Source organism: Anomalospiza imberbis, chromosome 26 (genome assembly GCF_031753505.1).
Source record: "Anomalospiza imberbis isolate Cuckoo-Finch-1a 21T00152 chromosome 26, ASM3175350v1, whole genome shotgun sequence".
NCBI classification, from domain to species: domain Eukaryota; kingdom Metazoa; phylum Chordata; class Aves; order Passeriformes; family Viduidae; genus Anomalospiza; species Anomalospiza imberbis.
Window position 1 is genome coordinate 6,828,896 of NC_089706.1, and position 16,885 is coordinate 6,845,780.

The following is a 16,885-nucleotide window of genomic DNA, read 5'->3' on the forward strand; positions in this document are numbered from 1 at the left end:
CTCCCTGTCACCCCCTGTCACCCCCAGCCGCTCTCTGTCACCCCCCGTCACTCCCACGCTTCCCTCGCCCCGCCACACCCCGGTTCTCCCGTCCTGCTGCGCCGCCTCCAGGCAACCAGGGGGCGCTGCTGCATCCCCGCGCCCATCGCCGTGGCCGCGCCTCTTCCCGCGCACGCGCGCGGAGCGGCTGTCCCCGCCGGTGTTCCCGGTGCCGCCGCCGCCATCACCGGTCATGGTGCTGGACCTGGACCTGTTCCGCGCCGACAAGGGCGGAGACCCCGCCATGGTGCGGGACATGCAGCGCAAGCGCTTCAAGGACCCCGCGCTGGTGGATGCGCTGGTGCGAGCGGACGGCGCCTGGCGGAGGTGTACGTGGGGGTGGGTGGGTGGCGGCGGGGAACCTCCGGGCTGGGGGACCCTCTTGTCACTCGCGGGCATATCTGCCCCTCCCGATGCCTTTCCCCCCGCCCCGTCAGCCTGGTGACCGGTCCGCAGGTGATGCGACTCCCTCCCCCACCATCGCCCCTCCTCGGGGATGGGGGGGTCCCTGTCTCCCGCTCTCTCTCCCAACCTCCCTCCCTCCCGAAGACCTGGAAACGGCCCCCACACTGATCCCCGAACCTCCTCGATGAGATGGGGTGACCATTAGGGGGGTCTTTCCCACCCTCCCCAGCTTTTATTGATTCCTCCCCAACTCTCGGGGATCACCTCGGTGGATCTTGATCACCTCTCTGGGACTGGATCCTGTGGGTAGATCACAGCAGAGACCGAGGGCTTGTCCCTGGGTAGATCCCCCTCGACCCTAATCCCAGGGATTGAGGTGGGAGAAGTTCTTCTACTAGACCCACCTTCCCTCCTCCCAGGCTGAGGGGCAGATCCCAGGTTCCCCTTAGCCCGGACATAGATTCCGTCCCATTGCGATCCCCAGGGATCCGCTCCCTGCATTGCCGCAGGATCCAGCTGGGCGGGGGCGATCCTAGACAGTGCCACCCGCAGATTTGGGGTACACCCACATCTGGGCGGCTTCGGGGGGCAGGAGCCACCTCCTCGTGGCTCCCGGCGGGATATGGGGCAGCAGGATGCACATCCAGCTCCGTCAGTGGGTGCCGGATGTGGAGAGGAGTTGGAGGGCGGCGGGAGGAGTGGGTACCCCCAAACCCCGCCGTTCCCAGGGCACCCCAGCATTCCATTGCTGCGGGATGAAAGCGATGCTTGGGGCTCCCCTTTAATTCGTTCACCTTGATGTCCAAGGGATCACCTGCTTCCCAGCCCCCTTCCCGTGGGCTCTGTGTTCCCAGGACAGCGATGCTGGAGAATGGCGGGTGGCTACAGGAGGTGATAGGGTGAGGCAGGCTGGCGGATCTTGCTGGCTGATGCAATCCCGGGCGCCGGTCGGTGCTGTGCCCTGCTGTGTCCTGTTGGTGTTCCCTGGCTCTGGATCCCCTGGGGACTGATCCTTCCCGTTGATTAGGATGGCCCTTTCTCAGCGTAGGTGTCCCCAGTTTGAGCTGCCCTGGGTCCTGGGCTCTGCCCTTCCCAGCCACGAGGGGGGAACATCCATGCTCCCCTCATCCAACACACCCTGAATCTTGTCACCGTGGCCTCAGATCCCAGGGTCTGCTCAGTCCTTAGCAATCCCATCCCACTGAGGGAGGTGTCTCATCACAATGTGGGTTCCCAGCACAGTGTGGGGGTTCCAGCGTGGGGGGCTCCAAGCCTGTGGAGGGAAGGGTGCCATCGTGGCATGGGCGTCCCAGTGCAGTGTGAGGGGGATCTCATCCTGGTGTGGGGATCCCAGCCCAGTATGAGGGTCCTAGCCCAGCACTGGGGGGTCCAAGTGAAGTACGGAGATCCTTTGCTGATGTGGGGGGTCCCTTTGCTGAGGGTGGGGTTCCCAGTGCAGCATGGGGGTCACAGCCCAATGTGGGGGATCCTAGCATGGGGTGGGGATCTCATTCCAGTACATGGTTCCCAGCCTGGCATGGTACTTTCAACCCAGTGTGACCCACCCTCATGGGGGTCCCAGTGTGGAGGTCCTATCCCACTGTGGGGGTCCCAGCCCAGCACGGGGAATCCCAGTGTAGGGTTCTCATCTTAGAGTTAGGGTGTCCCATCCCAATGTGGTTCCAGCACGTCATGGAGGTTTCCAGCCTGGCATGGGGGTCCCAGTGCAATGTCACTTCAGGTGTTTTCCAATGACATCCCTACTCCTTGCAGCTCTGCTCCACACGATCAAGCTCTGTCCTCCCAGAAACTCCAGGGCTGGTGCCTGTGGGTATTCCTGGAACTGCCACCCCTGCTGCTGCTCCCATGGGGGCTCCATATCACCTCTCTGCACCAGATAGAGGCCCCAGCCCTTCTCTCACTCCAGATGACAGCCCCTGCCTTCCTTTCCAGGCAGGTTTCGTGCCGACAACCTGAACAAGCTGAAGAACCTGTGCAGCAAAACCATTGGGGACAAGATGAAGGTGGGGCACAAGTGCCCTGGGTCACCTTATGGTGGGACATCACCAACTGGTGACATCTCTCCTTCTCCCAGCCCTGCAGTCTCTCCCTTGTGTCACTGAGGGATGTTTTCCTACTGGAATTTTACTCTTTAACTCTCCTGGGGTTCCTTTTTCCTCTTGCTACAGAAAAAGGAGCCAGTAGGGACGGATGAATCTGTACCAGAGAGTGCACAGAACCTGGATGAACTCACGGCTGATATCCTGGGAGTGAGTGAGACCCCAACTCCCTCCACTGTGCTTACAGTTTGTCCAGAGCTTTGCCTGGAATTGCCCAAATTGGTGGCCTGAAGTGCCCACCAAATGAGGGGAGGACTGCCTGATGCCCCAGCTGGGAGGATCCTTTATCTCTCAGTCCCACACCAGCAATAACTGACTCTTCCTCAGTGTCCTTGATCTCCCCAGCATTGCTCTGTGTCAGTCAAGGGCTCATCCCTGGTAATTTGAGCAGCCTCAGTCCTTTTGTGTCCTCAGTGTGTCCCTCCCTGCCTGCTTCCATCCCAGTTCGGCCTTCCGGGTTAATGAGTGCAATGCTGGCTGCCATGGGAGCAGCTCAGGCCTTCCAGAGCCCAGCTTGTCACCCCTTTATCCTTTCAGGCTGTTCTTAAGTGTGTTCAGCCCAGGGACTCACTCCAGAATATGTGGAGGGTCCACAATTCATCATGCTGGCCTCAGGACTCCCTGTGCTGGATGAGCAGCCCCCCCTTGCAGTGGTCTTCTCTCTCCCACACCTCATCCAGAGGTCTCTCTGCAGTGTCTCCAGGTATCCCAGATAAAGAAAATTCGGCTGCTTATTGATGAGGCCATCTTGGAGTGTGACTCTGAGCGCCTGCGGCTGGAGGCTGAACGCTTTGAGAGCCTCCGGGAGATTGGGAACCTCCTTCACCCCTCTGTGCCCATTAGCAATGACGAGGTGGGGCTCGGGGAGGGGGAGGGAGGTGGGGCTCGGTCAGAGGAGCTGGGAAGCTCACAGTGGGAAGCAGGGGGCTCCCAGCGGGGGATCCCCCAAGCCTGGCTGGGTGGGTGGGTGAGGGAAATCTGCATGACAAGCCAGCATTTCCCACCGGGATCAGACAAAGAGCAGCTCAGACAACACTGGGCACACCATTGTTGGGGGAATTAATGGGAAAGGCACTTACTGTGGTGAGGGGGTCTCCCTCTGCTGCCTCCATTCATCCCATGGGAATATTTTCCCAGGGGGAGCACAACTGGGCCAGGCTTGCTGCCAAATGACCACACAATAAGCTACAGGCTGGAGTTTGAGCTCCCAAAGTGGGCCCAGTGTGGTTCAGGGACTGGTGTCACAGTGTTCCAGGGCACTGAGGAGGTGATAGGCTCCTGCTCCTCTTTTCTCTGGGTTCCTGCAGGATGTGGACAACAAGGTGGAGCGGGTGTGGGGTGACTGCAGCTGCAGGAAGAAGTATTCTCACGTGGATCTGGTGGTGATGGTGGATGGCTATGAGGGGGAAAAGGGCGCTGTGGTGGCTGGCAGCCGTGGCTACTTCCTTAAGGTGAGAGCTGTGACCCCAGAATGATCGGGTTCAGAGAGTAATGAGGAGGGACAGGGGCCTTGGATTTTCCTCCCCTGGGATTGATGATGGGAGCCTCCAGAGGCCTCCTGGGCCCTCTGAGCAAGGAGGAGTGGCCCAGCGGAGTGTGTGCATGACAGGCAGTGTGACCCTTGTTCCCAGGGCCCGCTGGTGTTCCTGGAGCAGGCGCTGATCCAGTACGCGCTGCAGAGCCTCCGTGCCCGGGGGTACACTCCAGTGTACACCCCCTTCTTCATGCGCAAGGAGGTGATGCAGGAGGTGGCCCAGCTCAGCCAGTTTGACGAGGAGCTTTACAAGGTAAGGGATCGCTCTGGATTTGTGACTTGGAAGCAAGCCACCCCCATGGGGCTGTGGAGAGGGAGGCAGTGGGGTCCCCTCTGCCCTGGCAAGTTTGGCAGTGGTGGTGGCAGTGGTGGTGGCAGCAATGGTAGCAGTGGTTCCTTCCCCTCTCCTTGGGATCCATCTCTACGTTGTGATGGTGATGATGTGACAAGGAGGTGGCTCATCTCTGGAGTCCATCTCCATGGGTGATACAGGTGACTTGTCCCTGCTCGTCTTGGGGGTCCACCTCTGTGGGAAACACTTCGTGGTGACACTGCAGTGACAAGGAGGTGGCTCATCTCGGATCCATCTCCATGGGTGACACACTGTAATGGCCATGAGGTTACAAGGAGGCGGCTCATCTTTGGGGTCCATTTGCACAGGTGACACATGATGGCAGTGCAGTGACAAGGAGGTGACATGCTCTGGAGGCCATCTCTATGGGTGACATAGGTGACAAGGAGGTGGCTTGTGATGGTGATGATGTGACAAGGAGGTGGCTCATCTCTGGAGTCCATCTCCATGGGCGATACAGGTGACTTGTCCCTGCCATCAGCCCCTTTGAACGACCAACAAACTCCCCCTGTGATGAATTCCCAAACCATCTGGCCCTGAAAACCTCCCTGCTGGTCCCTGGAGGTGCAGGAGCAGCTAGAAGAAGGCCAGTGGCTCATGTCCCCTACAGGTGATCGGGAAGGGCAGTGAGCGGGCGGAGGACAGTTCCATCGATGAGAAGTACCTGATTGCCACGTCAGAGCAGCCTATTGCCGCCCTGCACCGTGATGAGTGGCTGCGGCCTGAGGACCTGCCCCTCAAGTACGCGGGGCTCAGTACCTGCTTCCGCCAGGAGGTGGGATCCCATGGCCGGGACACCCGCGGCATCTTCCGCGTCCACCAGTTTGAGAAGGTGAAGGAGCGGTCCTAGGAGGAATTTGGAGTGTACTGAGGGTTTCTGTGGGGTTCCAGTGGGAATTCAGCATGTTCCAGTGGAAATTCATGGTGTAGCTGGTGCCACTGCAGCATACCCAGCAGGAATTCAGGGTGTACCCATTGTCACTGTGGTGTTCCAGCAGGAAGTTGGAGTGTATACCCCATGTCATTGTGGGGTTCCAGTGGGAATTCAGGGTGTACCTGGTGTCACTGTGGGGTTCCAGCAGCAATTCAGAGTGTTCTGGGTGTCATTGTGGGGCTCTGGTGGGAATTTGGGCTATACCCAGTGTCACTGCAGGTTTTCAGTGGGAATTTAGGGTGTAGTGGATGTCACTGTGGGGTTCCAGTTGGAATTCAGGCTGTACCTGGTGTCACTGTGGGGTTCCCGTTGGAATTGCAGCTATACCTGGTGTCACTGTGGAATTCCTTCTCCTGCAGATTGAGCAGTTCGTCTATTCCTCCCCCCATGACAACAAATCCTGGGAGATATTTGAGGAGATGATGGCCACAGCTGAGGAATTCTACCAGTCCCTCGGAATCCCCTACCACATCGTCAACATTGTCTCGGGTAGGGGCTCCTGTGCTATGGGGGGTCGAGGGGGGCCCTGACCTGCTTCCTGCATGGCAATTTCTTGTCCCTGGCTCATTGCTGTCCCCAGCCTGAGATGGAGGAAGAGAAGGGGACATTTTGTTTTCTGTGGAATCTTCAGCCTTGCTCTGGGTCCATGGGAGCGGGTGTGGACAATGCTGTGATGCATTGTCCCTGCTGTCCCTTCCAGAGGGACAGTTGGAGTGTCCTGTCCCTTCCAGAGGGACAGTTGGAGTGTCCCATCTCCTCCTGGAAATGCTCACAGGAAAAAGATCTGGTTTAAAAGCTCCCTGTGGCTGAGTGGGACCCCTTTATCCCGTTGGCCGAGCGAGAACTCCACATCCCCACGGCTGAGCAGAAATCCCTCATTCCTGTGGCCAACGAGGAATCCCGGATCCCCATGGCATAATCCTACCTCCCCATAGTCAAGTGGGAAGCCCATGTCCATGTGGCTGAGAAAGCCCCACGTTCCCCTAGCTGAGTGGGAATCTCACATCCACATGGCTGAGAGAAGCCCCCACATTCCTGTGAGCAAGCAGGACCCCCATATCCCCATGGCACAGCAGGAACCCAATGTCCTGTGGCTGAACAGGTGTTCCCCATCCCTGTGTCTGAGCAGGACTCCCACACCCCCACGTCCCCATGACCAAACAGCTTGTGGCTTGTTGACCCTGTGACCAAGCGGGTACCCCACATCTCTATGGCAAAACAGAAATCCATGCTAGATTGGCACCAAGCTGCAGGAGTGACTTTGGAGGCTTCACCCTCCACTCTGCCCCAGGATAGGCAAATTCAGGATGGTAGTGGGACCCCCCACTCAGCATTGTTCCCCCTCCAGGCTCCCTGAACCATGCAGCCAGCAAAAAACTGGATCTGGAGGCCTGGTTCCCTGGCTCTGGTGCTTTCCGTGAGCTTGTCTCCTGTTCCAACTGCACTGACTACCAGGCCCGGCGCCTGCGCATCCGCTATGGCCAGACCAAGAAGATGATGGACAAGGTGAGGCTAGTGGACATAGGGGAGTTCTTCCTGTGTTCCTTTGCTTTCCCCATGTCATAGGTGTTCCCTGTGTCCCCCTGCCACAGGTAGAGTTTGTGCACATGCTGAATGCCACCATGTGTGCTACCACCCGCACCATCTGTGCCATCCTGGAGAACCACCAGACTCCTGAGGGCATCCGCATCCCTGAAAAGCTCCAGAACTTCATGCCTCCAGGTAACATCCCCCTGTGCCCTCCCCATCCCCTGCTCCTTGGCGGGGATGGGGGGGGTGACAGCGGTCTCTTGTCCCCCCAGACCTGCGGGAGCTGATTCCATTCATCAAGCCGGCACCCATTGAGCAGGAGCTCTCCAAGAAGCAGAAGAAGCAGCAGGAAGGAGCGGGCAAGAAGAAGGCAGGGGGGGGACGTGACCAGGTGCTGGCAGAGCAGATGAAGAACATGGAGGTCTGAGGGTGTCCCCCCGCACCCCAAGGACTTTGGTGCCCTCCCAAGTCATCTCACCTTCATCGCCAGGCTGTGCCCTTCATTATCGTCTTTGCCTCGGAGGGGAGTCACCGTCTGTTCCCCCTGTTCCACAAAGAACTGACACTGTCAGGGCGCTGCCCCTCTTCCTGTGTGGCCCCGTACCCTGCTGAGTCGGGCCGGGATCCCCCATGTGTCCCCCTCATGCTGAGTCGTGCTAGGGACCTCCGTGCCCATGTAACATGTCCCTTGAAAATAAAGCCAAGAGCTGCTGAGCTGTGTGTTCTTGGGGGGTTCCGAGGAAAGAACGGGGGGTCCAGCCCAGGGAGATGTCTCCGTTGCACACCACCATTCCCCTCCCGCCCCCCCCCCCCTTCCGCACCTCCCTCCTCCCCCTTCTCCCTCGCTTCTGCCAGCCCCACACAAAGCCCTAGACAAAGCTCCTTTGTGATGCAAATTGGGGCCAGGGGCCCCCAGCTGCTGCTCGCCCCCCCCCTCCGCGGTGGGGTGATACTCGGGAGGGTTGCTCCCTTCCGTCGCCATGCAGGGAGGCCTGGCTGCCCCCCGCTGCTGTGCGTGGGAAACCCCCGGCAGGCCTTGGGTGTCTGGTGGAACCGGCGTGGAGCGGCCCAGTGAGTCACCGGAGCCCCCGGCGGAGGCGGGGGGGTTCCGGCGCTCCAAGCGCCGCCCCGGCGCTGGGGGGCCCCTCCCTGGTACCTGTCGGACCCGTTCCGCCGGGGTGGGGGGGGGAGGCGACTCCGCACCGCCCGCCTGCACCCCTGCGACCGGCGCCGGCTTGGGCGGGGGGGGAGCATCAACCACAGACTGCGGGGATCCGCCCCCGTCTAGCTTCTCCAGTCCCTCCGAGTCTGTTCCAGCGGCCCCGACATACCTTGTCCCTCCCAGTTTGCCGCAGTGCCCCCCAGCAGCCCCAGTCCCTCCCAGTTTGCCCCAGTGTCCCCCAGCAGCCCCAGTCCCTCCCAGTTTGCCCCAGTGTCCCCCAGCATTCCCAGTCCTTCTCAGCCTGGTCCAGTCGCTGGTCCTGGTGCGCTGGGACGAGCCTGGGGATCTAGGGGGTGGGGGGGGGTGTGTCACGGAGTGAGGGGAGACGGACTTGCGTGTGTGAAGTCACGGCCGGCGGTGGGGACGCGGGGGGCTTGCGGGACGTGAGTATGCCACACATGCTGTGTGTTTACACACGATCTCCGTGCTGTGTCACACACGTGCTGTCTCGTGTATGCTCCGTGTGTGTTTCACATGTGCTGTGTATGTCACATACGTGGTTCCCATGTCATATGTGCTCGCTGGTACCTGTTTGCCCTGCGTGTGCGACGTGCGTGTTCCCTGCGCGTGCAACACGCGTGCCTGCAATGCACAGGTGCGTGCAAGGCCCTTCACATCTGTGTATGTACGTGTGTGCGCGCAGGGCGCACATGTGCACCTCACATGAGTGTGCACAACCTGCGCGCTCGCTGCCCCCGCGCTGTGCTGCCGCTGCTGTTGCGGGTGCCGCCGGCGAGTGCCGGGGGCGGCGGCGGCGGCGGCTCCTTTAAGCGCGGCCGGGCCAGTGAATTGGCGGCTCCGCCCCTGCGGGCGCGCTCGGGCGAAGGCGGGGCGCAGGCGACGGCGCGGGTCGCTGCGGGCACCAGCCCCGGCACTGGGGACACCGGGGGGTAGCGGCCATGGGCCCTCCGCCCACCCGCCGGGCCGCACTCCGACTGCTGCCGCTGTTGCTGCTGCTACCGCTGTCCGCGCCAGGACCCGCCACCGCCATCGCCACCGCCATCGCCTCCGGCATCGGCACCGGCACCCGCACCCGTCCGTCCAGCACGCTACCGGCGGCACTCCAGCTCCGCGGCGGCACCGGGGACAGCGGCGGCGCGTGGCCCCCGCCGAGCGCCGGGGACAGCGGCGGCAGCTCTGGGCCCGCACCGGCCGCGGGCGGCAGCGATGGGACTGCACCAGGCACCGGCTCTTCCAGTGGGGACAGCGGCAATAGCATTAGGGAGTCCCCAGGTATTGGTGGCTCCAGGGTTACCGGGGACACTGGAAGCATCGTGAATGCTGGAGACACCTGGAAGCCTGGAGCCTCTGGGAGCGTTGGAAGCACCAGGTTCGCTGGAGGCACCCGGGATAGTGGAGGCACCGGGGTTACTGGAGGAACTGGAGACACTGGAAGCACCTATGTCCTCAGGGGCACCAGGAGTGCTGGGAATACTGGACACACAGGGGACACCAGCATCCTCACTGAGGACACTGGGAGCACTGAGAACATGCTGAGCACTGGAGGTGTTGGGGGCACTGGGAGCACTCCAGTCCCCAGGGGCACCAGGAATTCTGAACTCAGTGGGGAGACTGGGAGAGTCTCCAGAGATGCTGGCAGCACCAGGAAAGTCCCCAGGGATACTGGGAGCACCAGAGATATTGAACATAATGGGGAGACTGGGAAAGTCCCCAGGGATACTGCGAGCACCAGAGATATTGAACATAATGGGGAGACTGGGAAAATCCCCAGCAGCACCAGGAGCACTGTGAACACTGGACGTGCTGGGAACACCAATATCTCCAGGGAGATCAGTGGCACTGGGGATGCGATGGACACTGGGGATGTTGTGGAGTTACAGGCCACAGCAGTCCCCAGGCCCCCCATACCTCACCACCGTCCCTGCCGCAGCCCCAACACAGCACCGCAGTTCCAGCCGTCCAGCTACCAGGCCACAGTGGAGGAGAACCAGCCAGCAGGCACTCCAGTGACACAGGTGACAGCACAGGACCCCGATGAGGGGGAGGCAGGCCGGCTGCACTACTCTATAGCTGCACTCTTCGACAGCCGTTCCGATGACCTCTTCACTGTGGACCCTGTCACTGGTGCCATCAACACTGCTGCACCGCTGGACCGCGAGAGCAAGAGCACTCACGTGTTCCGAGTGACAGCAGTGGACCACGGGACACCCCGGCGCAGTGCCATGGCCACACTGACGGTTACAGTGAGCGATGCCAACGACCACGACCCAGCCTTTGAGCAACTAGAATACCGGGAGAGTGTGCGAGAGAATCTGGAGGTGGGCTATGAGGTACTGACAGTGCGGGCTACCGATGGTGACGCTGGTCCCAATGCCAACATCCTCTACCGCCTCCTCAATGCCGGTGATGCCAACGAGGTCTTTGAGATCGATTCCCGCTCAGGCGTCATCCGCACCCGTGGCCCTGTGGACCGGGAAGTAGTGGATGCCTTCGAGCTGTTGGTGGAGGCCACAGACCAGGGCCAGGATCCAGGTCCCCGGAGTGCCACGGCCACTGTCCGCATCGCTGTGGAGGACGACAATGACAATGCGCCACAGTTCAGCAAGCGACGTTACATGGCACAGGTCCCTGAGGACGTGGTGCCCAATGTGGCGGTTCTGCAGGTGATGGCCACTGACCGTGACAAAGGCAGCAATGCACTGGTGCACTACAGCATTGTCAGCGGCAACACCCGTGGACACTTCTACATTGATGCGCAGACAGGCACGCTGGATGTTGTTACCCCCCTGGACTACGAGGTCACCAAAGAGTTCACCCTGCGGATCCGGGCGCAGGATGGTGGCCGCCCGCCTCTCTCCAACATCAGCGGTTTGGTTACCATCCAGGTGTTGGATGTCAATGACAATGCACCCATCTTTGTCAGCACACCCTTCCAGGCCACCGTGCTGGAGAATGTCCCTGTGGGCTACTCCGTCATCCATGTACAAGCTATTGATGCCGATTCAGGTGACAACAGCCGATTAGTTTACACCCTGCTGGAGACTGGCACCGGCTTCCCCTTCGCCATCAACAACAGCACTGGGTGGATTGTGGTGGCCTCTGAGCTGGACCGGGAGGTGGTCGACTTCTACAGTTTCAGGGTGGAGGCGCAGGACCATGGCACTCCCTCAATGGCCTCCACGGCCAGCGTCAGTGTCACCATCCTAGATGTCAATGACAACAGCCCTGAGTTCACCCAGCGGGAGTACGGTGCCCGCCTGAACGAGGACGCGGCAGTGGGCACCAGTGTCCTGACCGTCTCTGCTGTCGACCGTGATGCTTACAGCGTCATCACATACCAGATCTCCAGTGGTAACACCCGCAACCGGTTCTCCATCACCAGCCAGAGCGGTGCTGGGCTCATCTCCCTTGCCCTGCCCCTGGACTACAAGCTGGAGCGGCAGTACCTGCTCACCATTGCTGCTTCTGATGGCACCCGCCAGGATACTGCCCAGGTGGTTGTCAATGTCACCGATGCCAACACCCACCGCCCTGTCTTCCAGAGCTCTCACTACACCATCAACGTCAATGAGGATCGACCAGTGGGCACAACAGTGGTGGTCATCAGTGCCACAGACGAGGACACGGGAGAGAACGCCCGCATCACCTACCTGATGGAGGACAGCATACCCCAGTTCAGCATTGCTGCTGATACTGGTGCTGTCACCACCCAGATGGAGCTGGACTATGAGGACCAGGTGTCCTACACCTTGGCCATCACAGCGCGGGACAATGGTATCCCGCAGAAATCTGACACAACTTACCTGGAGATCCTGGTGAGTGATGTCAATGACAACGCACCCCAGTTCCTCCGTCATTCCTACCAGGGATCCATCTACGAGGATGTCCCCACCTTCACCAGTGTTCTCCAGGTCTCTGCAACTGACCGTGACTCTGGGCTCAATGGCAGAGTCTTCTACACCTTCCAAGGGGGTGATGATGGTGATGGTGACTTCATCATTGAGTCCACCTCGGGCATTGTCCGCACCTTGCGCCGTCTGGACCGGGAGAATGTGCCGCTGTATTCCCTGCGGGCATTCGCCGTGGATAAGGGGATTCCAGCCCGGCGGACACCAGTGGAGATCCAGGTGACAGTGTTGGATGTCAATGACAACCCGCCTGTGTTCGAGCGGGATGAGTTTGACATCTTTGTGGAGGAGAACAGCCCCATTGGGCTGGTGGTGGCCCGGATCACTGCCACTGACCCCGATGAGGGCACCAATGCCCAGATCATGTACCAGATCGTGGAGGGCAACATCCCTGAGGTCTTTCAACTGGATATCTTCTCCGGAGAGCTCACCGCCCTGGCTGACCTGGACTATGAAACCAAGGCTGAATACATCATGGTGGTCCAGGCAACCTCGGCACCTCTGGTGAGTCGAGCCACCATCCATGTACGCCTGTGTGACACCAACGACAACAGCCCCCAGCTCAAGAACTTCGAGATCCTCTTCAACAACTACATCACCAACCGCTCCAGCAGCTTCCCTGGGGGCGTCATCGGCCGCATCCCTGCCCATGACCCCGACGTCTCTGACCACCTCACTTATGCTTTTGAGCAGGGCAATGAGCTCAACCTCGTGCTGCTGGACCCACACACTGGGGACCTGCGCCTCAGCCCGGCCCTGGACAACAACCGCCCACTTGAGGCCATCATGAGGGTGTCTGTCTCTGGTAAGACCCCCCACCCATGGAGGGCACCTTTCAGGGGGAGTGAAGTTTGTGGGTATATTGACCTCTATTTCTGCATGGAGGCGAGGTGTTATGGGGTCTCAGTACCCTGTATTGGCTGCCCTCACCCTCCAGATCAGAAGGGATGATGTGTTGTGGGGTCCCACCACCCCACTGAGGTGTTTTGGAGTTCCACCACCCCATCCTGGTTGCCTTCACCCTCCAGATCTAGGGGAGGGGGGACAATGGGATGCTGTGCCCTCCTCACACACCAGACATCCAAGCTGAGGGCCACCAGGGTCCCTAGCACCCCCTTTGCTTTCCCCACCCCCCTGAGCTGTCCAGAGGTGGTCTTGGCACTTCTCTGTCTGTCACTGAGCAGGGTGGGGCAGGACCCAGTGCATGTACTGGGGGAACAGAGGCTGGTGTGGGCCAGCAGGGTCCTGGTACCCTTGGGGGCTTGTTATGGGGGTCTGATGGGTGAATCTGGGAAGTCTCAGGGTGCAGTGCAGTACTGGGGGAGTCCTGGCACTGCCATGTTTGTGTTTCCAAGAGACTCCACTTGAATGAATTTAGTGCAGGAGACACAAGGCCTAGTGTGTGTAATTGTGGGGGTAACCTAGCCTCCACTGAGAGGTCCCCAAACCCAGTGTGGGGGTGGATCATTGCAAGATAAGGGGTGCCATCAATTGTCAGCACTGTTTGGGGTGTTCAGGAGGTGCTTCTGGGGGATGGAGGTCACCCCAAGGTGGGGGAACACCTCCTTGGTCACCCCCAGGTCAGAGGGAAATTGGGTCGCAGGCCATGCCTGATGTCCATTGTCCTCAGCCACATGGCCCCCATTGCCCCACAGCTTCTCCTGGCAGGGGTCCCTGCTCTGGCCATGAAAAGCAGGGGGCCCAGGGCACAAAGGGTGGGGGCAGGGACTCCCCCGTGGCCGCCTCCCCCCCCCATCATCCCCCCCAAAGCGCAGGGGCAGGCGGAAGGGAAACAAAAGGGCCAGCCATAGCTGGGCCTTCACGGCTGCAGCCATGGTAACCTCCCCCCACCCCCCACCAGCCACTGGCCACCAGTCACTGGCCACAGGCCACTGGGCAGCCCTGGCCCCTGCCAACCCCTGCGGCACTTCCTTCTGCCTGCTTGGCCCCCCCACCTGTCCCCATATTCTCTTCATCCATCTGTCTGCCTGCTCCCCATCTGTCCTGCATCCCACTGCCCTCACTCAGCCAGGGAGAGGACAAAGAAGAGGAGAAAGGTGGGTGGCCCAGTGCTTAACAGAGATTTTGCTCCCCCAACCCCATAACTAGCATCAGCCCCTTAATCAGCACCATCCCCATACCAGCCCCAGCCCCAGAAACAGCTCCAGCCCCAGAAACCAGCACCGACCCCATAACCAGTACCAACCCCGTAACCAGTGCTGGCTCCATAATCAGCCTCAGCCTCATAGACAGAACCAGCCCCATAACCAACCACCAACCCCATTTATATTCCTCACCCCACAGTGTCCAGGCGGGATGGGCACCCCATGATGCACACTTTTCCCATTCCATGGTCGCTAAGTGGAATGGGCACCCACAATCAGCACCAGCCCCATAACCAACACTATCCCCATTCAGTAGTGGCCAAGTGGGACAGGAGCCTTGTAACCAGTTCCAGCCGCATTGCCAACACCATCCTCATCCTGCTGTCCCTACCCTGTGGTAGGTGGGATGGGCACCCTAATAACAGTACCAGCCCCATAACCAGCACCAACCCTGTAACCATCACTGTCTCCATTCCTTGGTGGCTGAGCAGGAAAGGTCCCCCGTAGCCTGCACTGTCCCCACCTGACTGTATCCATTCCATGCTGGTCAAGCGGGATGGGCACCTCATAGCCAGTATTGTCCCCATTCCACAGTGGCTACATGGGCCAGGTGTTTCATGGCCAGCGCTGTCCCCATTCTATGGTGGCCAAGCAGGTCAAGCCCCCATAGCACCGTCCCCATCCGACACCAGCTGATTCGGTTGGTTCCCCCATATCTAGCATTATTCCCATCCCACCATCCTTTCACAGAGTTGTCCATTGCTGTCACTGACCCCCTCCTGTGTCCCCACTTTGTCCCCAGATGGCATTTACAGTGCAACAGCACAGTGCACGCTGCGGGTGACGGTGATCACAGATGAGATGCTCAGCAACAGCATCACCCTGCGTTTGGCTGACATGTCCCAGGAACGCTTCTTGTCCCCCTTACTCAGTCGCTTCCTAGAGGGGGTGGCCGCTGTCCTGGCCACCCCCCGCCACCACGTCATCCTTTTCAACATCCAGACGGACACAGATGTAGGGCCAGCGCGGATCCTCAATGTCAGCCTCTCGGCACTGCTGCCGGCGGCAGTGCCAGGCGTGACGCGGTTCTTCTCGTCGGAGGAGCTGCAGGAGCGGCTGTACCTTAACCGATCGCTCCTGGCGGCTACCACGGCCCAGCGAGTCCTGCCCTTTGATGACAACGTGTGTCTGCGCGAGCCCTGTGAGAACTACATGCGCTGCGTCTCTGTCCTGCAGTTCGACAGCTCCGCGCCCTTCCTCGCCTCCGACACCATCCTTTTTCGCCCCATCCACCCCGTCACGGGCCTGCGCTGCCGCTGCCCGCCTGGCTTCACCGGCGACTACTGCGAGACCGAGATCGACCTCTGCTACTCCAGCCCCTGCGGCAGCAACGGGCGCTGCCGGAGCCGTGAGGGTGGATACACCTGCGAGTGTCACGAAGACTTCACTGGTTAGAGTCACTGGCCAGCCCCTCCTCGTGGTGTCCATCCTCATCTTTCCTCATCCAGCTCCTCTTCAGCCCTCTAATCCCTCCCTCCCTCCGCTGGTAAACTGGTGGCACTGGGGCCATACCCCCTACCCCCTCCCTGGGACTCCAGCCCCCACTGGACCCCCTGGTGGGGGGTGCCAGCCAGGTGGGGGAGGGCATGTGATAGAAGGGAGTGTCTTTGGGTTTCCATGGTAATGGGAGGTGGTTGCCATGGTGATAGAGCTGGGGATAAAGATGTTGGGGGGACAAGGAGGGAGAGGGCATCCCCACCCTCCCACTTAGGTGCTTGATGTCACATTGGGGAGCCCTGGGAGTGCCTGGGGGGAGAACTCGGGGGTTACTGGGGGGTGGGGAGGGGAGAGGACCCCCAGCCCCCATTTTTGGGATGCTGGTGCCATGGGGGTATCACACAGGAGAGCCCTGCAAGCTGAGCACCTGAGGGGGGCCACTCTGGGTTTAATGGGGAGGTGTGGGAGGAAGATGGGACTCCTTACCCCAGTTTTGGGGTTCTGGATGTCAAACAGGGGAGCACTGTGAGCTGAGTGCCCGAGGAGGCCGCTGCACCCCAGGGGTCTGCCGGAATGGGGGCACCTGCCTGAACCTGCTGGTGGGGGGATTCCGGTGCCAGTGCCCCCCTGGGCACTATGAGAAGCCCTTCTGCACCATGAGCACCCGCAGCTTTCCCCCGCACTCCTTCCTCACCTTTCGTGGCCTCCGCCAGCGCTTCCACTTCACCCTCGGCCTCACGTGAGCCTGGGGGAATCTGGGGAGGTGGGGGGTGATGTGTGCCCCTATGGGTGTCACATGGAGTGTGGGGTAGATGGTGATGTTTGTCCCGTTGGTGTGAGATACAGTGATGGGGTGTGAGGTGATGAGTGTGTTGTGGGCACTGGGTGGCTGGGTGGGTGCCCCCATTGGCATCATTTGGGATGTGGGATGGTGGGTGTCTCAAGGGCATCAGATGGGGTAGGGATGCCCCATTGGCATCATGTGGGATTGATGGTGATCAGTGCCCCATTGGCATCATATGGGCTATGGGGTAATTGGGTGTGGCGTGATGGGTACCCTGAAGGCACAGGGTGGGAGCAAAGGGTGTGGGTGACCCCTTGGCATGGGGGGCAATGGGGTGGGGGACACCTTATGGGGGCAGGGACTGATGCATACAAGCATGTCGCAGTGGGTACAAGTTCATGGGGTAGGGCATGAGGGGTGTGCCTCAGGGGCATGGCAGTGTCAGGGGGGGTTGGGGAGTGCAAGGGAGGCATGATGGGATTGGGGGGTATTGG

The 16,885-nt window shown here is 60.4% G+C and overlaps 2 protein-coding genes and 1 long non-coding RNA gene across 3 annotated transcripts in view; 2 read left to right on the forward strand and 1 right to left on the reverse strand.

Moving 5' to 3' along the window:
- Positions 1–172: 172 nt before the first annotated feature.
- SARS1 (seryl-tRNA synthetase 1) lies at positions 173–7,634 on the forward strand. Its single transcript, XM_068173396.1, has 11 exons — positions 173–368; positions 2,398–2,468; positions 2,634–2,714; positions 3,259–3,417; positions 3,872–4,015; positions 4,196–4,351; positions 5,061–5,282; positions 5,744–5,873; positions 6,733–6,890; positions 6,977–7,106; positions 7,187–7,634. Exons 1-11 carry the CDS (start codon positions 233–235, stop codon positions 7,339–7,341), a joined length of 1,542 nt encoding a protein of 513 aa, XP_068029497.1. The 5' UTR covers positions 173–232; the 3' UTR covers positions 7,342–7,634.
- On the reverse strand, positions 4,037–4,728 carry LOC137462753 (uncharacterized). The gene is made up of 2 exons (XR_010993769.1): positions 4,623–4,728; positions 4,037–4,573 (listed from the first exon to the last, which is right to left on the reverse strand). It is a non-coding gene; the product is annotated as an uncharacterized lncRNA (long non-coding RNA).
- Positions 7,635–8,956: 1,322 nt separating the features above from the next.
- The window catches only part of CELSR2 (cadherin EGF LAG seven-pass G-type receptor 2), a 37,497-nt gene continuing 29,568 nt past the window's right edge, over positions 8,957–16,885 (forward strand). Inside the window, 3 exon segments of the mRNA XM_068173368.1 lie at positions 8,957–12,810; positions 14,913–15,560; positions 16,124–16,346. Of these exon segments, the coding sequence (XP_068029469.1) occupies positions 9,036–12,810; positions 14,913–15,560; positions 16,124–16,346 (4,646 nt within the window). The 5' untranslated portion in view covers positions 8,957–9,035.

Excerpts from the sequence above, each read along its gene's own strand:
- SARS1 (XM_068173396.1), top strand. The coding sequence starts at position 233 with ATGGTGCTGGACCTGGACCTGTTCCGCGCCGACAAGGGCGGAGACCCC. Across the intron at positions 2,469-2,633 it reads CCATTGGGGACAAGATGAAG|AAAAAGGAGCCAGTAGGGAC; the intron begins GTGGGGCACAAG and ends CTCTTGCTACAG. Across the intron at positions 5,283-5,743 it reads GCGTCCACCAGTTTGAGAAG|ATTGAGCAGTTCGTCTATTC; the intron begins GTGAAGGAGCGG and ends CTTCTCCTGCAG.